The sequence below is a fragment of the Aulostomus chinensis genome, chromosome 8, assembly GCF_037954235.1.
Source record: "Aulostomus chinensis isolate RoL2024-O1b breed Wild chromosome 8, RoL_Achi_v1.0, whole genome shotgun sequence".
NCBI classification, from domain to species: Eukaryota; Metazoa; Chordata; class Actinopteri; order Syngnathiformes; family Aulostomidae; genus Aulostomus; species Aulostomus chinensis.
Window position 1 is genome coordinate 24,376,413 of NC_141327.1, and position 25,543 is coordinate 24,401,955.

At 42.7% G+C, this 25,543-nt stretch overlaps 2 protein-coding genes across 6 annotated transcripts; both read right to left on the reverse strand.

Moving 5' to 3' along the window:
• Positions 1 to 1,094: 1,094 nt before the first annotated feature.
• Positions 1,095 to 19,233, reverse strand: stox2a (storkhead box 2a). 4 transcript variants are annotated; one of them, XM_086211839.1, is made up of 4 exons: positions 18,620 to 19,233; positions 9,807 to 9,959; positions 4,618 to 7,141; positions 1,095 to 3,092 (listed from the first exon to the last, which is right to left on the reverse strand). In XM_086211839.1, the coding sequence occupies exons 1-4, from the start codon at positions 18,963 to 18,965 to the stop codon at positions 2,891 to 2,893; spliced, it is 3,225 nt and encodes a 1,074-aa protein (XP_086067965.1). In that variant the 5' UTR covers positions 18,966 to 19,233; the 3' UTR covers positions 1,095 to 2,890. The 4 variants fall into 4 exon arrangements, with proteins under 4 accessions (XP_086067965.1, XP_086067968.1, XP_086067967.1 ...); XM_086211842.1 differs by lacking the exon at positions 18,620 to 19,233 and adding an exon at positions 17,638 to 17,879 and having other exon boundaries at positions 1,097 to 3,092; XM_086211841.1 differs by lacking the exon at positions 18,620 to 19,233 and adding an exon at positions 12,512 to 12,814 and having other exon boundaries at positions 1,097 to 3,092.
• Positions 19,234 to 20,163: 930 nt separating this feature from the next.
• On the reverse strand, positions 20,164 to 25,264 carry casp3a (caspase 3, apoptosis-related cysteine peptidase a). 2 transcript variants are annotated; one of them, XM_086211843.1, is made up of 6 exons: positions 25,045 to 25,264; positions 24,661 to 24,806; positions 22,840 to 22,968; positions 22,555 to 22,730; positions 22,342 to 22,450; positions 20,164 to 22,247 (listed from the first exon to the last, which is right to left on the reverse strand). In XM_086211843.1, the coding sequence occupies exons 1-6, from the start codon at positions 25,101 to 25,103 to the stop codon at positions 22,018 to 22,020; spliced, it is 849 nt and encodes a 282-aa protein (XP_086067969.1). In that variant the 5' UTR covers positions 25,104 to 25,264; the 3' UTR covers positions 20,164 to 22,017. The 2 variants fall into 2 exon arrangements, with proteins under 2 accessions (XP_086067969.1, XP_086067970.1); XM_086211844.1 differs by having other exon boundaries at positions 25,180 to 25,263.
• Positions 25,265 to 25,543: the final 279 nt, after the last annotated feature.

Here is a 25,543-nt window from a genome sequence, read left to right on the forward strand (position 1 = left end):
TAAATTAATTTTTACCAACAATTAATAGCAGCAGTTTTTTTTTTGGTGAAATGATGACTACAGGTTCGATGTGCCAAATTAAAATTCCTATTTAAGGTGAAATCATACTCATTTTAATTTTTCCTTTTCCACACTAAATATTTTTTTTCTGTTGGAATGTAGTTCTCATGTTGGTGTCTGGCCCCTTCCATGCTGCCGCAGAGTGTTAAATCAGCTTCTGATGTACCTTTGTCGCCACCCTCAGGTCATCAACAGCACTGCAGCACTGCTAAAAAACATTACCATGTAGCAGAGGTATCAACCCAATTTAAGAATAAAACTGACTTTCTCACATATAATAGTATCCTTTCATGCCTAAATGTTTGGATTTAGACCAAAGACTCCCATGTACAGAGTTTTATCTCTTCAGATTAAAGCATTAACAGGTACCGAAAAATAAAATTTGAAGCGCTCGCTCATATAGGAGGAGAAGCAACGTGAAATGTATTTTCAAGCCTTCGATGTTTCTTAACTGACTCATCAATGAGTCATGTAACCAGTAAAAGCTTTTGATTATAAATTCACCAACGCTCCTGCTCCTACATGTGTGACTGTACATGCGAGAGGAGATTTATCCCACAGCACCACTGTTTGTTGATTGAAGAGTCAAGACTTTACAAGTGAGAGATTTAAGCTTTAAAAAAATAAAACGTAAAAACTCTCCAGGTTACTTTTACTCACCAGTTGGAGTCTTAGACTCACAACTATGTTGTTGTTGGGTTGGGTTTTTTTCGCTTCTTTACTCAAGGGATGCAGGAGGGGCCATATATCTTTAGCTTGAAGCTCATGGTGATTTACTTCTAACAACAGCAATCTGTCCAAAAATGTCAGACAAATATATGCAGCTATTTAATATTCATATAAATATAGATGCATATGTATTATATGTATATATAATAAATACATATAATAATCCACATCTTTATTCAGCCATATATAGAAGCAGAGTGGGTGTTTCTGGCACCACTTCACCAACTTCCACGGTAAATGGTGGATGAAAAGGTCAAAGGTCAAAAAGGCTATAGTAGCCTGATGCATTTTGGCTGAACTGAAACATGCTTGTCTAATAAAGTCAAATTAAAAACTACAAACTAAACTAAACTGAAACTAAAAAGCAAAATACACTTTCAAGGTGAAGCAATAAACACCTCAAAGTAAGATGTTTTGAAAACAATCTATTTTCTTGTCGAAATAGAAAATCCTGAAAACTGGTTCTACTGAACAATTTAAAAGGAGCACGCGATCATTTCGTGAAACATACTAATTTGTCATCCTCCCCAGAGAGAGACAGGAGGATAGGTACCCTTCTCTCCTCTGTGGTTGTGTTAGGGAGCTGAGACCCACAGAGACCGACTGTTAGCGAGCACGATGAGTGGACGGCTATGCAACAGCTCCTTTTTGCCCGCTTAGCTTCCAAAGCCTGTAGGTCCTCCTCTGTGTATTCTGACTTTAATAAGGTTCAGGATCTGGGTTTGTCCAAAAGTAATCCTGCTCTTCCTCTCTAACAAATTCAGCCATTAGTAGTAGCAGCAGTTACTCTAGCTGTCAATAAAGGTTTGTCTCATCGGCCGAGGTTTTGAGGCGCTGCAGGAAAACACTGCACCGAGTCGGGAAAGTGGTTCCGGCTTTCTATCTGATTCTATATTTACAATCCCTCAAAATTTTTACAAAGTAACCTCAAAACAAATGCTGAACACAATCCTTGTTCTATTACAGCACACAAAGACTGTGCAGTGAATGTGCGATTCATGACTTTTGACAAAACTATGCTACACAGCCTATTTACTACCATTCACTAAGCTCACGAGCACTCATCTGGTCTCAGCTCCCTGATGTATGCAGAGAGAGAGAAGGGTATTTATCATCTTGTCTTGCTCTGGGTAGGACAGTAAATAAGCAGGATTCCCCCAACGCTGGCATGTTTTTAAACCAATAATGACTGCTGGATTCTGCCTTGAGGTACCAAATCAAAAACGGCAAGATGGTCAGAAGTATTGTTCTGCTCTGTTTTTAAGAATCCAAGAACCACTTCACATTTTTAAATACATTCTTCCTCATAAAAAAGTAGCTGTGGTTGTGAGACTTGACAAAGGAAACAGTAATTAACAGAGTACACGACAACATGGCACTGAGGGAGGTCATAATGTGATAAGGCTGAAAACTCATAAACAGAAGAAGCCGTGTCATGTATGTACGATGGATGAGGTGCAGCTGAAACACAATTTTGGTCACATAGCATCTTTAATACCACCATTATAATAATTAGGATATCAAAAGTATCGAGTATACATACATCATTTGCATTGCGGTACACAAATCTGAGCTGATTTATGTTTTTATATCTTTCATTCGCTGTTCTCAGGGTCAACTTTTATTGTCTTGACATTGTGCTGATACATTGAATCGTCCTGAAGAACTGACGCTATTTCAGGAAGGAGAACATTTAATTGGACATGTATTGTTAAGTAATATAAAAAGTTTTTGATATTTCCAAATGTAACTTGAATCCTATAGTCTACTACTTTCCAATACCAATAATCTTGATATAAGCCAAACTAGAGTCCATGTAACCAAAATCCAAGTACTCCTCGTAGGTTCTTCCACCTACAGTGGTCATGATATTCTGTTTTTTCTTCTCTTTTTTGCAGTAAAGTTCTAGAAGCTGTGGGAACAGTCTCTTGAAGCCATGCCTGTTTTTGTAACAGTCCCAGTAAATTGATTCTCAGGAGTCTGAGGATGTGTGTGTGTGTTTGTGTGTATGTTGGTTGAGGAAAGCGAGGGGTCAAAATGGTAAAAACACCTCGCTTCCTCTCTCCTCCACCACCTTCACGGTCTCAGTCTGCGCTGCCTGTCAGACACTGGTGATGGAGGCCAGGCAGTTCGATGACTTCTGGAGTTTCTCAGGCTGTGTGGTGGGGGGTTCTGGGATGGCACGAAAGCTGAATGGTAGTCCGATACTACTGGTGCCAATGTGGCCGGGGCTCAGCGCTGGATTCTGCCGTCTATTGCTTTCCACAATGCTGGATGTGTTGGATGCAAGGCTTTCACGTGTCCTGCACAAGAGACAGCACGACTAGGTTACATTTTTCAGAAAACATCTTGAAATAAAACATCCAGTGAGACATCCCACGGTGTGTTCAGTCTAAATGGAGCTCAGTGAGAAAGGAGGATTACCACCAAAACAACAAGCGTAACTTCATGTTAAGGATGGAGAATACAAAAAAGTACAACATTAAAAAAAAAGAAGATTTTTGCTGAGGAAAAATAAAAATCATATAAGAGAATTACAGAAAGGAAAATAGATCAAAACTCAGAAAAACAAAGCCACTTATCGAGCGTCCTGAACTTCAGACTGGAGGTAATCAGTGGATGAGTTTTGCTCAGCTATCAGGAAGATAAGCTGTTATCATCCCATGACCAAGGTCACGCTGAGCCGTCATCCTCTGGAATCAAGAATCCTTACGATTTTGGTGATCCTGACTTTTCATTTGGTGCCAAATGCAGGCGGGTTTTCCAACACTTTGGTAAAAGAACAAATACCTGAAGACCACTTGCATCTCCATCAGCCTCAAGCAGTACTTTGTGTTCATTGCCAACAACGTCTGCCAAGGAGGTACATTAATGTGATCGGTGCTGCTCGTTTGTTTCTGCCTGCCTGTCTATTAGCAGAATTACGTAAAAAGTAGGAACACAACTTTGGATGGAAAATGGAATGAACTTGATGGAAATGTCCCAATATTGAATTGGATTCTTTCTTGGCACCACCTCACCACCATATTTCATAAAAATGATCTTGGTGTTTTTTGCACAATCACGCATCAGATGAACCCCTCTGTCATAACCAATGTAAGATAAAAGCTGTTTTTAGGTATGTTTCACAGATCCGCCGCTAAATGTACTGAGTTTAATGGGTTGGACCTTGGACCGCCTTGAACCTGTTCACCAACTCAATAAAATTAGCCCCACTTGTAAGGCAGAATCTCACACTGAAGATGGACGTTGGATTATCATTTTATGTGTGAACTTTACACATTCTAGGGTCAAAACTATCGTGCGTAAAAAAAATACTCCACGGCATATTTTGTCTTGAGGCGGGTTGCATTGTAAAGTCATACTACTATCTTTCTGCAAGTATTCTTACAGACTGACTTCTCACATCATGTCAGTTTTAGCCTCTTTGCACTGGTCCTTTCAGAAGCAAATGAGGAACTTTGAATCAGACTGTAAATGAACAAACCAGACAGCTTCTCAATCATCTTTTATGTAATAATCACGTCAATTAATTCTATTCGGCAGCATTACCTGTTAAAGACATGTATGAGAGTAGCTGATAAACTAGATGGATCAAAACATGGAATTGTCATGTGGCTGAAAGTACATCCTTTCTTCTGAGGATGAAGACTCAGACAACTAAAAACAAAAAAGCAACTGGGTGGGCCTTGATGTGAGACTCTGGGTTGAATACTAGGATTGTTCTCACAGTTACCACCATGACACCTTCCCAAGGCCCCTCAAACCATAAGATTGAATATTTTAGGCCCCAAGAATTACAGTATATAGAGTAGTGTTTCCACATACCTGGGGGAGTTGAATCCACTGTCCACGGTGACACTGCTACTGTCCATGCTGTCCAACCGGGCAGAGTGGGCTGACTTCTGGCTGCTGCTGTTTTCCGTTTCCTTGGGGCTGAGTAAGGTCAGATTGGTCTCCAGTTTCCGCTGCAGATCATGATCCTTCTCCCGCTCCAGTAGCCACTGCATGGTTCCCTCCCCACCGCCACCGCCACCACCTCCGCCATTCCCACCCCCTTCCCCATGGTCTTTGTTATCCTCTACCGTCGCCAACTCTTTGTGCGAGTCCTCCTCTACCTCTTCTTCTTCCTCATCATCTGATACATTATAATAGTCAAAAGAGGCTGAGGGGACTGTTGGCTCTAAGCAGCCCGGTAATACCGCAGGTGACGCTGAGGAAGTGGCTGAATTGGAAGGCTGCTGGGGCTCAGGATTGTCTAGGGCCTCTGTTGATTTGGCATGTGAGGCTTTCCGCAATGTGCCGGACTTGGTGTAGCTGCTGTCCACGTAGCCTGTGGACAAGGCATTGTGTGGAGGTTTGAACAAAGTGTCCTTGCTGAAGATCTCTTTCCTCTTGATCACCATACTGCCTCCTCCCCCTCCAGGATCTACATTGTGTTGGTGTGGCGTCAAACGGGCATTTTGCACTGGCTCTGGTGTCTGGCTTGGCGTCAGTCGGACTGAGCCGCTCTGTCCCTTTGATGCCGACAAGTCCTCTTTATACTCCACCTTATGAGGAGAGGTGAGGTGAGGCGTTTGGTGGTCAGCCGGAGAGCCCTTTCGGAGTCCCCCTGATGAGGTTAATGTGTCATATTCTGATTTTGCCTGAGGCGAAGGGGCAGTTAGGATTGTTTCATTTGAAGTATTGCACTGGAAGTACTCATCTGTTGAGGGCTTAGGAGAAAGTCCCATTAGCTCATTGTATGTTGGCAAGCTATCTCTGCTTTTGTTCCTCTCTATCGTACTCCGGATCCTCGACTCATCCAAACTTCCTTTCCCCAAATCAGGCACATTAAAATCAGAGTGGAACTTAGCAGCAGAGAACATGATCCTTGAGTAGTGGGTGGATTTCTGTGTGGCCCGCAAGGTTCCGTCATCTGTGTAGTAATGACTACGCTCCTCCAGACTGGGTTCAAAGTCTTCTGGTGCCCCCAGTGATGGGCCCTTAAGGGAGTTGTCCATGGACCGAGAACGCTCTTTAGCTTGATCTGACCTTTCATGACGCGACTTCCTGTCCTGATTATGACTGTGACTTCTTTGCACTCTGGACTGGCACGTACCCCGAGAGGGCTCAGGAAAGGGCATTTCTGTTCTCCTCTTGGCTAGCTCCCCAGACACATCCCACTCAGGGGTAACAGGGCAGTATGATTCAGTAATATTGGGGTTGCTGTGGACAAGATATGTTGCACCTCCACTTCGCCTGCGCTCCAAGGTGTACATAGCCTCCCGAGGTGAGCGAACTAACGAGTGGCTAAAGAAACGGTAATCCCTTTCCATGAACACAAGGTCCCAGTTTGAACCCTCTGACGGGTCCCCTCTGGAGGTTCTTGGTTTGCTGTGTGAGCGAGACTTACCATGTGGCGCCCTCCTGTGGCCCCTTCCCCTCCTGCTGCGTGCACTGTGCTGGGCCGAAGACCCAGCCTTGTTTTTCTGCGTACGCTCCTCCTCCAGCCTCTTCATCACAGCAGTGTGCCTTGCCACATTCTCCACTGTTAGGTCTGGGTTGATTCTGCGGATAATCTCCATCTCCACCTCACGGGGGATTGGCGTGGTTGGCACCTCCTCGTCGCGAAGAGGCCACTCCTCTGGGGGGAACTGGGCTGAGAAGGTGGCTAACTGTCTCATTTTGTCCTTCTTGAAACTCAGCCTGAAGAGTCTCAGCCCAAACCTTTTGGATTGTTTCTCGCCACTTCCGCCGCCGCCATTTCCCTCTTTCTTTTTGGTCAGAGTATCAGTTTTATAAGGGAACGAAGGGATGCTTTTGCTCTTCTCAGCTGACTCTTGAGGCGGTGGTTGCTGGACAGGAGGGGATTTGGGAACAGGGGGGTGGGGGTATGATGGTGGCTCTCCTCTGTGCTCCTTGGCTGACGTGCTCGGTGGAGGTTCTCCACTATTGTGGTCCTTGGGTGGTTTACTTTGAAGTGAATCTCCCCTGGGCTCCTTTGGTGACTTACTCTGGAGCGCGGAAGCATGAAGTCTGGACGTTTCTTCCCGATAGGAGTTATATGAGTCGTTATGATTCTTGCGGGAAGGCCTCTCTCTCAAGCAACCAGGTGTGGATGGTGTGACATTGCCAGTCTGAGGCGAAGTGCATTGCTGAGGTTGCTGCTGTTGTTGCTGCTGCGGTTGGTGCTCTGACAGCCGATCGTCCAGGTGATACCACTTGTTGTTGGTTCTTATTAGGGAAGGAGTGATAAAATAGGTCTGAGGAGTGACAATGAAGTAGCCCTCTGGAGTTGGGTAGATCTTCCTCTCTCGCACCAGCATGTTCAGGGTATGTCGCAGAACCTCCAAGCTGGGTGTAGGCACGCCTGCAGGGAGCACATTTTGAAAAAAAAATTAAAACATGTATAACACTGCACTGAATGAAGCAAAATACATTTGGAGAGCTCGGTAACGTTGGAATTACAGTTAAAAAAAAAAAACTTAAATACTGAGTGTGTTTTACGAGGTAATATGAACTGCTAATTGAAAAGTCAGGGATGGATGAAAAGATTGAGAGAAACATAAGACTATCTTGGTAACGATTTACATCAAATCATGGTTCAGTTGCTTTAAAAATGGTTGATAACATTTTCTAAAACATCAGTTAAACAAGTTCACCGCTCATAACCTTTGTAAAGCAGAGCTTCGCAGGGTTTTGCTTCGATTTTTTTTTTTTTAAGATGAAGTTGGCAAAGTTTCAGGGCGCAAATATCAAAATTGAACAAAACGGTTGTCGAGATTTAAATTCTATGAAGCAGGAACAAGAAGAGGAAAAACAATGATGGTCATCCATGCAGTAGAAATAATGCAACCTTTAATTACTGTGGGAAAGATTAATTTATTTCCTTTAAACGTTGCTGATCATTTGACACCACAGGAACCTCAAATCTTGCGTTAGAAAGCTGAACGGGATCTGTGTGTTAAGTACGTTTTATGCCAGTTTCTCCATCACTGTTTAGGAATGTCCCTGGATTTAACTGTTCTCTTGAAAAGTTCCATGATGGCTGCTTGATTTCAAAACATCCCTCCAGGCGAAAAAGCGTTTTTTTACTCTTTGTTGCTTCAGTTGGATGTTTCAGCTTCTGCACTGTGCAGGATGATGCATGTGCAGTATGACATTTGAAAGCCTGGTTACACATTCATCCTCTGAGCCTTAAATCTCAGTTTAAGGCGTGTACCTGCAAGCATGATATGTGTGACATCACAACTTGTTTAGAGCCAGCTATGGTCCAGTATGCAACTTACACCAGCGTGGTGTGAAACCTCCAGTGCAGAGAGACTTTTGCGTGAAGTAGGACAAACAGGGTACCGAGGAGGTAAATGAGTTCAATAATAAAAAACAAAAAAGATGCAGTACGTACTCGCAGATTCTGAAAATTGTAATAAGGGAAAAGGGATGGAAGGTAATTTGTGGTTGCTGTGGACAAAAAAAGTATTTGATGCCAAAATGATTATTTCAGAAGCTGAATGCTTTTATGTCCTTGAACACGTCTGGTGGGGAGAGGTGAGATATTTCAATTCCAAAATCACTATCACGAGTGAAGAATATCTTCAAAGCTCAACAAGAGTTTGGAGTTCGTTTCTGTTCAGCTTTTTTTTCTTTGGAGAGTTAAGTCATCTTCAGTAAGTTGGCATCAAGCAACACAACACAACACACACAAAAAAAGATACGGCACGGAAAGATATTTTGCTCTCAGTTCGGGCTTTGTATAGAATATGAAGGGACAATTTTAAAGAACCTGATCAAGCTACTACACGGCCATCTATTTTCATTTCAACACTGTTCATTGAGACCAGAGGACCAAACTCCCACTCATAGAAACTACAGCTACAGTACGAAACTGACCATCCCTCACTCAGCGATAGGGAGAGTGAGAGGGCAGCTGCACAAACAAGAGGTCCAAAACTTTATCCCTGAACTGACCTGGAAATGTACAATCCAGAGGAAATCAAAAATGCTGCGACCTGGACCCGTTAAGACCCAGGACACGACAGACCTGAATCCGCACAGGACACATAGACCCCCCAGCCATTGATTATGAGGCTGATTAACGAGTTAATGATCATGTGCACACTGTCAGAAAGTGTCTAATCTAGAGTAAGATCCGTAGCCTTCTCCCCCTGGCTTGTCCATGACACATGTAAACCCTATAATCCACATAATCCTGGTCAAGAAAATTCGCTAAATACATCTCGATATTCTGTCCTTCATCACTTCACTGAAACAGCAGCATATCTAAGCCACTATATCAACTTCAAAATCGAACCAACATGGTGACTGATGATAAACAGCACTTTTTAAAATCAGCTTTACAGCTTTGTTGTGCATTGCATAAGAAATTTGAATGTTTGCCCCTTTTGAAATATAACTACAGCTCGTTCATGGCCAAGGCTGCTTGTGTTATCATTGCTATCATTTGTGCTCTTACGAGGAATCGGACCTCACTCATTTTTACATCTTGATCCCAGCCAGCTCCCACTGTAATCCTCCAGGACTCAACCCAGACTCCATTTACCCTATGAAACACGAAACTGAACCTGTAAAGTTCTAAGATTTTGGGTGCTATGGTCTGGATGCAGCTATGAAGACATCTAGCCCAAAAGCCACACATTTCAGGTAATAGTATTCCCCCTAAAGTTTGGAGTTTGGATATTATTAACAAACAAATTGTACCTTTCAAGGACTTTCAAGATTCCTTAAGCAAAAATCTCCAGACTCTTGAAGCTTTCAGGACACAACAAAGAAATGCAACGAGTTTGCTTGATTTCAAATATTTAGAATATTTTCAGTTTACTTTATAGAGAATCAGATTATATTGAAATTCAAGAGTATAAATCAAGAATATTTTTAACTATGAAAAATATACCGGTGTGAAAAACTAAGCATTTTGCAAACGTTTATAGCTTTGTGATGAACCTTGAAATTAAAACAATGATGGCTTCTGTAGAAGTGTGTATACTTTACTGTCATCATGTTTGGGTTGACCGTACCTGGGAAGCTGGCAGTGAGGTGCTCCACCAGAGCCTCCTGGTTGACAGGCTTATGTGCAGAGTTCATAGCGGAGATGGCCAAGCACAAGATCTCCCCCAGCGGGATGAACTGTGACTGACTGATAGGTGACATACTGATCGGAGAGACGTCACCTGCAGGAGGAGGAGGAGGAGGAGAAGGAGGAGGAGGAGGCACAAACACAACTGTTAGATTATGAATGAACAGCAGGTGCAGCGTGTGAAACTATGACGTAATGGTCAAACAGCAGCAGTTTGCCTGCTGCCTGGAACAGCTCCACCCCTCCTCTCCGTGCTTCCTTAGCACTCTCATTCCTCCTGTTTCTCACAGGTTAGCAAAGCGAGGCAGCTGCTGCAGCAACGTAGAATGAGATCCCATGAATCTTGTCACCTTCATGACTAAATTCAGATCGCCTCACGAATATCTTACGATCACCGATTTTCACGTCAGTGTGTGAAGAACATGTTTAAAATGAGACATCGCATCACTGACTTGTAACACCACATTGAGAGCGAGCACACGGGAATTCTCTGTTGCCTTTGTTGAATTAAGCTGGCTTTGCTGTCAGCAGTGTGGCATCGTGAGTAGTGAGATCATCCTACAACCAGGCTACCAGGCGTCAAGCCCCTCCGAGAGCGAAACATCTGCTACTCTGAAAGGTTGTAAAGTAAGACACTGTTGTCCTATGACCTCGAGCCATCGATAAAGAATCCCAATCGTATGAATTAACACCAAAGTCACATGAGTCAACACCATGTCTTGATTCCTACTGTGACATCTTGATGTCGACATGTAACCTCAAAAATCAGCGCTGCACTAGTGATTATGACGAGGGGACATTTTTGTGGCTATTTGCTTTACACGGTTCTTGTACCTGTGCTGAAATGTGCTGCCACTAGTGAGCCAACGCTCAGCTGAATGGTCAGGACGGGCAGGCAACACGATGACGTTATCTCTGCTTAGTATCACAGCCCCTTAAGCTCGCTCTGGCTTTATATGGCTTTACTCATTCTTTTTTTTTTTTTTTGTAAACACGAGAAAAGCTGGATGGGCAAGCGATTTATAAGAGGCATGACCTTTGCATTTGTAGTATTTTAGATTTGTTTTTTCAAGGCACACAAACAAAGCAAAGAGTATGTGGATGGAACCTGGACCAAAATATCCAAATATTTTTAAGAAAAGGCACTGAAATGTCAAATTTGATCAGTGAGGACATGTGAGTTTGTAATTTACAAAAATGCAAATGACATCGTTGTTTACTATTTTTAACTTTTCGTAATAGGGGGTCATTTGATTTGAAGGGGGAAATGTGTCAAATATGTTACAGCCATTTAGTGAATGAATATTAAAACAAATATTGTGACCCGTTAAGTCCTATAAGAGGAGGCAAAGATTAAATATCACAAAAATATTTCTCCTCTTTAAGCTGATTTTACATCATGTGATACGTTCGAGTGCAGCAGACGACATGTTGCAGGATGTTTCTTTTTATAGTTTTAACTCCTCTCGATGGCCCCAATCCCAAGCATATCTGTTTGGAGCTACTGGCAGTGGGAGTGTCAGACTCACCTGGTGCACGATAGCTTGGTGGGGACGGAGAGAAATGAGGAGGAGGAGGGGGAGGAAGATGCTGTTTCTGCACACGGATGTCTTTCTCACTACGAGAGAGATTGTGCTCCAGTGGGCGTTCGGTAAGCTCCGAGCTGGGCCAGGCCCGCCGCAGATTGCTGCTACGGTTCTTCTTCATTGTGACCCCTTTACCAGGTGGCCTTCACCCCTGGGGGTTTCTGGGATAAGGAGGGGGGGTTGGGGTGGGGGTGGGGGGGTTAGGGAGGAGGGGAAGGAAGGAGGGAGGTGGGAAAGGGGGTGCAGGGGGAGGTCGACCAACCTCAGGCTCAGTGCCTCCCCCGCATCAGTAAGAACGTCCCGCTAGAGCGATCACACACCAGACATGGCAGGAACCAGTGTGCACCTTCACACACATACACACGTCTCATTTACATCCACAAGCAAGCTACAAACGACTGTGTTCACACTGTGGGGGGTTGTCATCGGCTGCTGGGCTCTCCCAGGCTGATATGGAGCGAGTGATGCGGCGGTGAAGGTGCAGGTGATTGCGCGAGGCATCACCCTTTCATCGGCATCAGACCCAGACACCATTTGTAGCATCCCCATTTGCATGCGTAGGGAGGCACATTACGTAGCCGCTCTGATGTGGGAGGAGGGAGCAGGAGAGAGGTGGGGGGGCAGGGGTAGAGATGAGGGAAATGGGGCATTGGAGGCAAGGAGGACGGTAGGGAGAGCTTTCAGTGGAGGTTTTGGGATCTGCTTGTTCCTTTTGAGTAAAAAGTAAGGATGATAGGGGATGGATGGATGGTCAGAGATTCAAAGCTTGAGAGGCCCAGTCTTCGACAATAGCTCAATTCACCACAGGAGTGCTCGGCCGTTCCTCGGAAAACAAAAGAGCCCACTTAAAAAAAAACTGAAATAAAAGCTCCATTCATCCTAATGGCCAGTGACACATCAATAGTATGCCAAGCAGCGGAGACGCCACGTTCACCTCCATCTTTAACCGATCGAGCACAAGACCCCATCGTCCTTTCGACAACAGCACACCAGGAGAGGGTGGGGAGAAAAAAATGGAGAGCATAGAAATAAATAAATAATTTCAAGAATAGATATCCACCGTTCCCCGCAATCCAACGGAAGAAGCTCCTGAGCCGATCGCCGTAGCATCCATTCATTAACAGGGGGGATGCAAACTCCAGTCAACGGCAAATCTCTTTCAACGCTAATGCTGCAGCTGCTCCCAGCACCTCCAGGAAGGGTGTGTGAGTATGTGTGTGTCTGTGTGTGTGTGTGTGTGTGTGTGTGTGTATGTGTGTATGAGTGTGTGTGTGTGTGTGAGAGAGAGAGTGTGTATGCGCGCATCCGCCTGCTGCGCGTGATTCTGCGTGAGCATGCATGCGTCTGTGTCTGGGTGATTGAGGCTGAGGGGAGGGGAGGAGAGGATGTGTGAGAGAGAGTGAGAGAGAGAGAGAGAGAGAGAGAGAGAGAGAGAGAGAGGACATACATAAGGTAGATAGGATAGCAAATACCAACAGCACAAAACAAACACACTAAAAAAAAAAATATCCAGCCCTCAAATGATGTCCAGGGTCAAAGCTCTGAACCTTTGGCATCATCGTCGCCCTCCTTCCCTGTCGTTCTTCTTAGCATAACTCTGCTTTTAAAGGATGGGGGGCCCGTGAAAACACCAGCCCTCCTCTTTTTTGTGTCTCGCCTGACATTAAGGCCAACGCCTGAGACTGGACAGCTAAAGAGAATGATTTCAGAAGGTGTCGATTTGCATCTTTCGCACTGTTGCATGATGAGGCAACTCCACTGTAACCCGAGAGTCTCCTTAATCGTGTCCAGTGTGGCAGCTTCTGCTCTCTTCAGACTCCTGCTGACTCACATGTGTGAAGTGTGCATGGACGGTTGGAGGGGCAGAATATGGAGCAAAGTGAGAGGGCAAGACAGGGCATGGGTGGAGGGGGGACGGTGTCACAACCAATCTGCTCCAGTTCACTGATACTAAAGAGAAACAGGAGAGGAAGAGATGGAAAGGAAGTGGGGGGGGGGGGGCAACACCACGCCAGCCATTTTATTTCTCAGTAGTGCTGCAACAGCCTTTGTTGCTATGACGACGCAAGCCGATGATCTCATAGCTGTTACCTTTGAGTGCTGTCCCCTTAAAGTGCCAGTTACTCAAGATAGAAGCAGACAGACGCCGTGCAGACAAGGACGGAACATCTGCTGAAAATACGAGATCCCTCAACGCTGAACTTGAGCTCTGTAGGACACAGTTTCACCCGCTGGGAGGAGATACATGACAGGACATCTCCACAGCTGAGGGAACACTCACTCCACGACCTCTACAGCGGGCTACATTTCATTTCTTGCTTTAATTCCACAGGAAAAGCCTAATGCTGAGTTTTTTGTTTTTAGAAATGGTTTCATCTCTTAACCACAGATAACGCATTACCTCACTCGTACCAGCAGCCCAGATGTGAGGATTTGATGACTGTCTTTCTCACGTAGGATTTGTAGATTGAATAATCTTTGAAGGCATCACTTGGGATGATAGTTTACATTTATTTGTTGTTGTTTTTTTAAAAAGAAAACTGAATGGTTAATTGCGATTTAGGTGATATAGGAAATCAACAGTACTAATACCAAGACAGCAACAGCTCAAGTCTACTGCACGTCAACAGTTTTTTTAGTACTCTGATTCATTCTAGGTTTGCAGCCATATACCATTTTCCCCCGAGGTATACATGGTATTAGCATAGACGGTTATCATACTGGTGCTTGTCTTGGAACTACACACTTTAAAAATGAAAGCCTCTCCATGAATACGTGTCTAAATTATAGCCCAACATCTCTGAACACTTCATGTGAGACAGCAACCCAGTATCCCAGATACAGGAGCTTGTTTCTGAAATCATCTTATTGCAAGAAATCCTCACAGTAAAGCCGCTCCCTGCGTTGCCTGATGTTTTTTTTTTTTAATTTTTTCTATAACTTATTGGTATAAAACACCTTGAGATGTTTTTGATTTTTCAAGTACTGAGTAAAATATTCTAGCAATGCAGTAAGCAACACTTGTGAAGATTTCTTGAAATAAAATTATAGTCTTATAGCGACACTTTATGTTAGCGAGATGCTACTTGTTGAGTAAGATTTTCAGACTAGATAAATGAATGAAGACCGTATCATAGAATTCATTTGATCCAGATTACCTCCAAAAAATAACCACTTCTTTCTCGTAGAGTTACACCTCTTTCCACCAGATGTCATCAAAATCAATCTATCAGTTTTTGAGTTTTTCTGCTGACAAGCAAACAAACATGCCGGTGATTTACTTTCATGCATTAGGAGTTTATGTATCTAATAATCATGTAATACTATGAAACTACATCCTTCATTCCTTCATTCTACATATCTTGCTGCTTTCTTCCTAAAAACGCAGTTTGATCGCATTGCTTCCACGGTTTAATGACTTTAGTGCATGACTGGAAAAGTAATAATGTCATTTTAAAATCTGATGACCACCAATGTGACAAAGGGCTGTTTTTAACATGTTTGCAAGATAAAAGCAGCACACGAGTGAAGCTTTTAACAGCCAAAATAGATGCTCGGCGTAGAGCAAACACACGCAGACCAGTCACACAACCTCAGTGTTGTTAAAGTAGCCCAGCATGCAGGACAATCCCACATAAAACACATCTGAGTGTAGATTGGCATCACGGTAGAAGAATACGACGCTCCCCCCGTCCTGCAAGGATACAGGCTGGTAAGGTGGTTTTAGCCAGCGGTCTGCCCTCCAGTGGAACATTTATGACAGCAGAATGTTTGCTACAGAAGGCTACATAGCACATCCTGATCAGACACAGAGATATACGACAACAAATCTTTCTGCTGTGTCAAACACTTCCCTCAATTCTCTGCCGGGACCCTCCCTTTCCTTCCAATGGAGGCATCGACTATAGCAGGGAACACACTGCAATCGTGTTTTCCTGAACAAACGCTCCATTTTTCCTTCCTTAAGAGAACACACTCCCTCCCAGTCCATTGTTAAAAGCTCGATAACGGATACAAAGTCCCCCCCCCCCCCCCCCTCCAGTTTATCAGATTGACTCGTCAGTATTTTAAAATAAATGTTTCGAAACGGCTGAAAATCCACAAAATTTGTCAAAATGCATTAATCCAACAATGTTTTCAATCCTAACCAAACATTCTCGGGCACCTTATGGAGATAATCTGCTTGAAGTGTCGCAGTCATATGAGTGTTTAAAACATGAGTCCGCCTATCACAACTACACCAGCACTGAAATAATCAATTATCATTTCTGCTGGGCATTTTCCATGAGAATAAAATACAATAATACTGGGATTAGAGCCGTTTCAGAGGCGCTTAAAGAGGCAAGATTGTTAAAATTTAACTCCTAGTGAAATTCCCATGAGATTACGACTAAACCAAAGACTCATTACGCTACCTCAAGATGGGGTGGATGTAAAGTCAACTATGTGTTCTTAAATGTCCTCCAATAACAAAAAAAACAAACAAACAAAAAAGAGACTTCTCATCCTGATCTGAATTCCCATGGTATTATCCTCTCTGGATTAGAGCGAATCAGGTTTAGCTGTGAATTTGGTGCCACAGCGTATACGCCATGTTGGTTTAGGCATTATAGAGTCTGGTGATTTATTAGCTATAAGACAAACATTCCACAACTTATCAGTGTTTGCTTCACGCCGCCTCTCCTCACAGGAGAAACAATCCAGCACAATCTATTTTTAGATTTGGATTACAACACAAGGTAACCACACGGATTATTACAGATTTCTAATTTACTACAATCGATGTATAGCAGCTGAGTTTAGTAATCTGATGACATAAAAGGAGCTATAGATGACCTTGAGGGTTCCATACACACTAAACTGCATTCCATGCAGCGCCTCAGCAGCGGGGTCAGTTGACACTAATATTAAATGACTAGTTTAGAAAAATTCTTATTTTTTTCTCCTTTTTTTGCCCAGCCAATTGGCAGTTTCATAAACAAACAAAACAGTGACAATGAGCATCATCACATAAAATGTCAACTAGGGACAGACAATATTGTTTTTTTTTTGTTTTTTTTTTACAATAAAAACTGGGACGATCTATGATCAATAAGATCCCTCAGAACAAGTCAGGTTCTGAAAAACATAAAGATTCATTCAGCCAGTGGATGAATTCATATTTTCTGTTTCTCTCTGTTTTGCTCTCAGATGAAACTTCTCTTACTTGTGATGCTCTACTTTAAAATGAGAAATGACATCAATCCCTGCCTTTATCACATTCAGTGTGCAATATTTACCTCCACCAATGAGGTCATGTGATCAGTGCTGTTTTTTTTTTAAAAATTTTTTAGCATAAATAAAAATTCTGATCTCACTTAACCGTAAAAGTCTAAGGGGCAGCTGGAGGGAACTTCTGTCACTCAAGAGAGTCCCGGAGCAAAAAGACAAAAGGACTCATTTTATGGCACAAAAAAACCCAAAACAGCCCAAAACATATGAGTGACAATTATGGCTGCGAAGACAAGTTAAACAGACATTTTTGAGAACAGGTTAACGTGTTCATCCGCTCCCTGCGTGATGTCACCCAGCCTCAGAGCACTCCAACAATTAAATGCCCCAACTGCCAATGTTGTTGACAGAAGTAGAAGTGCACACTCAGCAAATGCTGAACGCTATCAGGTGCACCGTCACAAAAAAAGTATTAGTACAAATAGAATACCAGCACCAAAAAGTAAGAGATGTTTGAGCGCCAGCCATGTTTGTCCTCTCTTGTTACATTAAAAGAAGGAAAGACAAATGTATCCGCACCAAAATTGTACGAATTGCTCCTTGCCACATATCGTTCACCTTTTCAAAGTTTCATGTAATTCGGCCAAACAGTTTTTTCATAATCCTGCCAACTGGAAGACAGATGGACACAAAAACACCCAACCTCCACAGCTGAGGTAGTAGAGTCATCTATGACATGTCTACAGACACACACACACACACACACACACACACACACACACACACACACACACACACACACACCCAACACTTGTGAGGCCAGTGTGATGGGTGCAACCATCAGACAATACCTCGAGTCGTTCAAACCTGTCCCAACACATACATGAGTTACAGCCCTGTCAGAGGAAGATGAGTCGGAGTGTGGGAATGGAGGAGCGCCTGGCCTCGGTCCTCTATCTGCATGAGTAAGCCTACCTGGCATGAGGCAGCGGAGGTCAGGAGGTGACTCCTCTCAGACAACATTCAACTGGCTGCACACGAGTCGTCAGCAGATTTCACACTTTGATCCATGGAGTCAGTAAACTGCGTCTTACAGAGAAGATGTTCATGGTTATGAAAAAAAAAAGGATGTATGCTGATCAGCAGCAGCTGTCACAGCACACGTGTGGAAATCAGCATGAAGAGGGTGACGACTGACCAGATCACGCCATCATGGGGACATTTGTTCTACTTCCACACCGTCTGCACTTCAACAGGTTGTAGAAGTTACATTCATGAAAAACTGATCAGGTGACTGGAATGTTTCACTGTTTCAGGATAAAGACTCAGACATTCCGAGACAAATTATTTTTGTCACTGGAATGATAATTTGTACAGACTTATGATCATTTTCATTGACAAAATATGAAAAACTAATATTTGATGATTTAAGAGGGGATCAGCACCAAAACAATGGAATGTTTTAAGTCTGGAGAATACTATGTGCAGGCCAGGACATTTTTAAAGCAAGTGTTTATAACATAATAACACTTGGTCACTTGCCAATTTGTAATATCAGTATTTATGTTTGCATGGCTCTCACGACCTTATGCAGATTGTTTTGATATTAAGAGGTTAAGGGCCACAAGTAAACATTTTTATTTGTAAATTCAAAATAATATTTGATTCCATTTTTAATTCTGATTTTTACAAATAAAATTGGGAAGTTAATTTCATTGGGAAAAACATGAATTCTTAATCTAAAACTACAACTCTGATTTTATTCGAAGTTCAACTGTGTTTACTTTTTCCAGATGCATGTCTTCATGTGGCCCTGACCCTCCCCGGTTAGTTTTGAACATCCATCTCTACATCAAAATATTTGAATCCCACAAAGACGAAGCTTCGATGCTTCGTTTCGACGTGGATCCACATGGTTCTTCTGCAACATCGGTTTTTAACATTATGCTCTACACACCTATGCACTTGATGTCGTAGCCCTGAGGAGGCTTTAACGTCCGCCTGGTCCATCCGTTCCTGAGGACCTGGAGGTGAACTTCTTTCCCCTGGATCAGCAGCACATGCTCGTCTATCCAACCGAGGAAGAAGATCTCGGACAGAGCCTGCGTCAGCGCCTGGTTCCAGAAGTGCTGCATGTTTGTGGCTTTAAAATTCGCGAAGACCTCGTATCCGATGTGATGCTGAAACTTGACCGAGAGTTCAGCTTGTGATGATGATGATGGTAAATCCTCTTCATCTGCTCCACACAGCCGCGACAACACCAGGGCGAGAGAGTGCGGAGCGATCTGGAGGAATTTCTCCATTCCCGCTGCAGTCTGCGTTCCGCATGAAAACTAAAACAACATGCTTCAATCCAAGCGTGACTTTTAGCTTTCTGGTAAAAAAAAACAAAAAACAAAACCAAAATACACCAGGTTGTATTGAAAAGTTTTGGTTTGTTTAGGGTAAAATATAAGAACAGACTCTGTTCGGAGTTTGCAACAGGATGGTAGGAGTTTAAAGCACAGGTGCTCCATGCAAAACCAGGAAAATCAGCAACCTGACACGCCGACCACAGCAGCCAGCTCTCCTCAGCTGTCAATGAGCGAAGGGCCTGTTTTCAAACGCGAGAAGGCAAAGGACTAGTGCTGCGTTCAGGCGACATTCGTAAACTTCCGCTTTCTATTTTGAGACTGCAGCAAAAACCGCACTTTTTGTTGCAATTTGTATTTTTTTTATAGCCTGAATCACAACAGCAGCAGGATTAATGAATAACAACAAAGGTAGTTTCTATAGTGAAAACAGACAAAATACAGAGACACCTGTAGGCTTACGTCGATTGTAAAGCTCTATTGACATCTAGCGGTGAAGAGGCAGATTGCTACCCCATAAACTAATCCCGAAGAATGTGTAAACAAAACTTTATCTTCTCCAACTTTGCCTTGTTGTTCAGCGTTTGATAGTTATTTTACTTTGAAATACCCTTCATGTATTGACGTAGCCAAATCAAGTACATTTTGCATGTTTTTTCTGCAAACGATTTATTTTGATTTCGAATCTGTAATTGTGACTTGCAAGCAAATTCTGTAGGTGAACAAATCATATCTATATATAAAGATATAGATGAACACGCACACATTCATTTTAAAATAAGCAATGTCATAATTTGTATTTTAAGCAGTAAAGGCCTTGTATTTAGCCTTGTCGGAGTATAAATATTTTGTGTTGTAATTGGGATACTTTAAAAAAAAAATCTTGTGAGGCTCCTAAGACAAACCCTTCCTTTGAGGAGAGGACAAACAAGATATAGTTATAGCTCCTGGTAAATAAACTCTGTAAACTGTCAGACGAACATCAGTGCTGTTACCACCATTAGAACAGAACTCATGCTGAAACACCCTTCAACAAGCTCCAACGTCTTGGATCACATCTGAAAAATGAGATCATCTCAAGTGTTGTGTCAACTTGTTGCAGAATGCGAGCAAAAGAAAAGAATGAGAAACAGAAAAATGTAAAGTATCTTCAGGTTTCAGCAAAACATTCCATGAGCTTTATTGTTGTTTACAAACAAGGGACAACAGCAAGCTGTAAATTAATACTAGAGCTAAAAACTGGATTGTCACTCTGAGCACATGTACTTTCCTGTAAATATGGAACACAACCAGTTTAATTCAGTTTAAGTAAAAGTAACCTGGATCAGTTCAGTCAGATTGTACTACCCTAACCCTTCCTTGATTCACACAGTATGGAGTGTTGCTTATACAAAAAAAGTGACTCCGTTTCGCACAAGTGTACTCAAATGTGTTAAATGAGGTTAAACTGTTCGTACTCAAAAGTACAAGTATGAAATGTGAAGTTGTGTTCAATTATGGGTGACAAAACGTGCCTCAAACAACAGCATTGTGCACATCACCTGGCTCTATTCATGCATGATGTGAAGCGCCCACTCATTTGAAGACGTCAAAGGAACAATCCAACTTTATTGCAAATATGCTTCTTTTTTTTTTATCCTCCCCAGAGTAAGATAAGAAAACAGATACCTTTCTTTCAGAATGTGCAGAGTAGGAAGCCAAGAGCCACAGAGACCAGCTGACTGCAAGTTAGCTTAGCATAATGAATGGTAGCAAATAGGCAGGTTAGCACACCTCTGTCAAAAGTCATCAAATACACAATGATGGCATGTTATAATTCCAGAACCAGACACATAGCCGGAGCTACTTTCCTGACTGGGTGCAGTGATTTAACGGAGCACATAAAAAGATTTCAGTTGACAGGACAAAACCTTTGCTGATAACTAGAAGTGACTAGTGACTACAACTAATTGTGGCCACATTTGTAAGAGAGGATGTGGAGGATTCCTTCTAGGAAATCCAAGATCTTGAAATGTATACATTTGATGACTTTTTCCCGTGATGATGCTGACACTTCCCACCCACTGCCATTCATTGAGTGAAGCTGACTAGCAATCAGCCAGTATCTGTGGGTCTCAAACCTCTAATGCACACCCAGAGGGGAGAAGGGTATCTACTGTCTGGCTCTGGGGAGGACAGTAAACAAGCCTACTTCCCGAAAACCTGATGTGCTCCTTTAACTGGAAATATTCAAAGAAATGGCAAAAGTTCAGCAGTTTGAAGCAACAGGATGCTCCTGAATTCCCTAAAAAAAAAAATTGAACTCGAGTTTTCGTTGTTTCCTTGTATAAACTTCACGGTTAAGTCTACACTTACTGAATAGTGTAAAACCAGATAACAAGAATGTATTACAAGAAAAAAAGCACAGAAACTACAGACATGATCCTTTCCTAACACCTTGCTTGGACACAGCAGATAAGACAAAGTGCTGATTCTTAGGATTGTTGATGCTGGAGGTCAATAAGCCATCTGTGGTCTCATTTCTCAGCAAAAACCAAGTTCATATTCTCCTGGTTCCCTGAAATTTGTTTTGTGTAAACGGTTAAGAGGCATACTGGTAACAGACTGTGAGCTTGACAGTTAATCTTATCTCAAGACTTCTAAAACAGGGTTTTGATTTTTAAAATATTGAAGTATATCCAATCTTCAAAAAGGGAATACTATTTTCCCTGCTGGGATGGAGAATGATGGTGGCGGATATCTCCCAATTGCTCTCCCAAAGAAACAATCTTCTAATGCCCTTCTAATTCCGAGCTGGTGAACTATGACATCCATTCTGCATCACATGTACTTTGTCAGATATATGGAGGCTGGAGTTTCTGGAGATCCACAGGCAGAACGTGTAAACTTATAATTCAGATGTGCCGCGTACACGTACACACACACACACACACACACACACACACACACACCCCTCTCTTGTGGATTGCGCCCTGCCAGGCTGATCTCTCCTGATGCAGTGATATTACGGATAAAAATACATCTCTTTGGTCAGCATCGACACAATGCACGGAATTTGTTTCTTTGCATCAAAGCCAGGTGCATTAGAGATGGACTCAAACTCTACTGCCACCTTGTGGTTGACTCGGGTCATGATGTGCTGGAGCTCTGTGTCTTTAGCATATTTGCTCATCATCTCACACAGGGATTGGATGAACCAGGAGCCGGTCATCGTATTTCTCCATGAGTAGTAGCCTGTCAGCACGCACCAATTAACAAGAATGAGGATTCAAAGAATGAATACAGAGGAAACTATGACTATAAGAAAAGAACCAGTGTGACCGTTTACCTGGGGCGGTAGAGAAGGCGTACAGGAAGTCAGCCTCCACAGGGATCTTGGTAGTTTCATCTCCACTGTCTGTTTCAATGCCTGCATCCAGATCAGTGCCCCTGCAAGCCTACACCAATCACATGGAAACAAAACAAGGTTTAGTTACAAGTCAGGTTATTGAAGCCAAGTCCCAGGACATTTTGAACAGGTGACAAAAAAATCTCCCGATACCTGGATGAAAAAAAGTTTGGGTTTGCCCACGAGAGATCTACAGCGATCTCCCCGGAACAGTGACGTGAGGAACTTGAGCTCTATTGAGCCATCGGTACCAAAGAAAACCCCCTCGTCTCCGTGACTGAGCAGCACGCAGACGAATGAGGCCGAGCAGCTGTGATCTTCCTTTGACACTGAAATACACGTAACACATAAAACAAGTGTCATGAGACAGTATTTTTGTGGTAGAGTATTCATTTTTATGTGTTCAGGTGATTGGCAAGAGTACAGAGTCAGACTCACCAACAGTTAAAACCTTCATCATCTGCTCAACTGTCTGGTCATTGTAAACTCTCACTTTGTATCCCAAATTAGCAAACACTTTCATGGCGTTGGCTGCGTCGACATCCGTACCGTTTCGCTGATTCATACCTTTAAAAGAAAGACAGTATAAAAAAAATGGTTATTTGGAGAGGTCACTGAACACACAACTAAAATACCCAAGTGCATTACATCAGTGGCAAATTCTCTCTAAATAATGTAATTCCAACCCATTGTTACTTTTTATTTTGCTTTTGTTTTAAAACAGTGACCACATGGAGCCTTTTGAGTTTAAAATAACGTCAACTATGACCATTTGCTCTGTTTGTGAGGCTGTGGATGACAGCCCGCCCCGATATCACACACACACACACACACACACACATTATTGACTCCTACACAGACCTGCATACTTCTGTTGAGTGAGCAGTCGCGTAGACCCATATATACCGTATGTATAGCACCTTGCTAGACAGGTTTGTCAAACATGAACAGAACCTGAAGTGCTGCATCCATGTAACTGATACCCAAAGCAAGAAGACCTTATATTACTCTTACTTTGAGCAGCAGCGAAGTCCAATACAAGACTTCACATGACACAGGAGCTCCACTTACACTTCCTCACACCCTTAAGCGACAAATATGTAATAGATGCGCCGTCATGTACTGTGAAGGAAACACCTGCAGTGGCTGTCTCTCGTGGGGCCTCATACGGACGGCCGTTCCTATTCACGTACTTTACAGTCACATGTTTGACAGTTACTAATTAAACCAAGCCGACCAATGAGATGCACTTCCAGTCACACATGCAGGATCACAAACCTCGTGATGTGCTACTGATGCTGCACGGTTCTGTGATGAATTATATACTGTGAACAACTTCTCCAAATAGAAGGACACAGAACAAACATGGACGTGAAGTCAAGCTAGCCTGAACATGATATTATCTGGCATCCAATACAGTGATTTCCCATAAAGTTCTATCCACATCAAAGAGTGTAATTGGATCCCTTGGCTCATGTATCATCTCATGTTGGTGCGAATCCAGAAAGATGGATGTCTCGGTTGTGTGAGACAGTATGAGACCAAAGCAGGGAGGCTTTGAGGTGCAGCTACCACACACAAACGTATTCACAGATTGAGGCAAACAAGCAAAGCACTTGGTGATAATAAACCCTGCTTAAAGTTTTCACACCTGCTCTACCACTTCAAGGTCCTAGTTTGAACTACATACCACAATAACCGAGGAGGAGACTCCTTGTTCTTTTGGGAACCGGAAATGAAAGTGCAAGGTATTTCTAATACCAGTACCAGTATTTCTAATCCCAGCTGATTACTCAACATGAACTCATTTAAAAAAAAAATTTAAAATTCTAAACACGTTTCAACAAAGATCCTAGTGTGACTTCTCTAGAGCAGGAAAATAATCCTGAGCCCTTAAACAAGAAAGGACATATCAAGAACACAAAGTAAGTGTTATATTAATATTAGTTATATTTCAACATATCCAGTAACAGTGTTCAAATTTACAGGTGTCATTTTTAATAAACTGGAACGAAAGTTTTGAATGAAATAGTGCTGACTCAGTTTGTTTGTTAAGATATAATGCGATATGGTTCAGATACTATTAGGCTACCACAGCACTACAGAGTAAGTTGTATTTACACCCAGCCCGATTCATTTTGTAAACTCGGCTTCATATTCCCGTAGATGGTTAAGGGTTTATTCTTTCAGAGCAACAGGGACATTTAAAACTCAATGGTTACGTGTTATTAACATTAGTTCAAAAATGATAAAAAGCACCTGTTCTTCTGTCAAAGTTCTTGTTGTTGATGATGATGCACTGGCCGATGATGGGGAAGCTGAGGCTGTATCTGAAGCTGTGCGAATGCGGCTTGGCATCCACATCCATGCCAACGTCCCCAGCAGCAGCCGCAGACCCCACTGAACTAAAGAACAACAAAGGGCTCACCACACAGGAAGCATTTAAACTTGCAGGCCGTTAACAAATGATGATTGAATGTTACATTTACAAAAAAAAAAAATGAAAATCAAATGCGTACATAACCTTGAGTAGTATGTCAAATTAATTAAAAGATCGACAGAGGACTTGGAAATGTCTTCAACACTGGTAACATTGACTGGTTGTGAATACACCGCTAACTAGCTAAGTTAACCCTGACTCACTGCTGTCCATCGCCTCGCCTCGCGTCCGTGCTGTCAGCTCCGGGTCCGTTTATAGACATTCTTCCGATTCAGCTAATTCAACACTCAACAAACAATTAAAAGTGTACACCCAGAAACGACACACGGTAAACGTACGAGACACCAAGGAGCTCCGAGTCCCACCCAGACAACGTAGCTTGTTACGCTAGCTTCTCAAAACAAAGAGTGACGACACAAGGATGTGCGCTCCTTTTTAACTCCGTCGCCTGCCGTGAACCCGGGTTACTAGTCAGTACTATCGGGACCCGAGGATCCGAATTCATGACTTCATTTGATTAAATGTGCGCATGTAAAATGATTACATTGACAAAACTACTTTAACTGCTATCGGTAATAGTTTATGTAAACGTGTATGTCCCGCCCCCCAGCCTGTACAAGTGACTATACAAGAGAAATGGAGCGACCTCACCTGAATACAACGCGCCTTTAGAACTCTAAATATCTGCAGGAAAAGGTATTT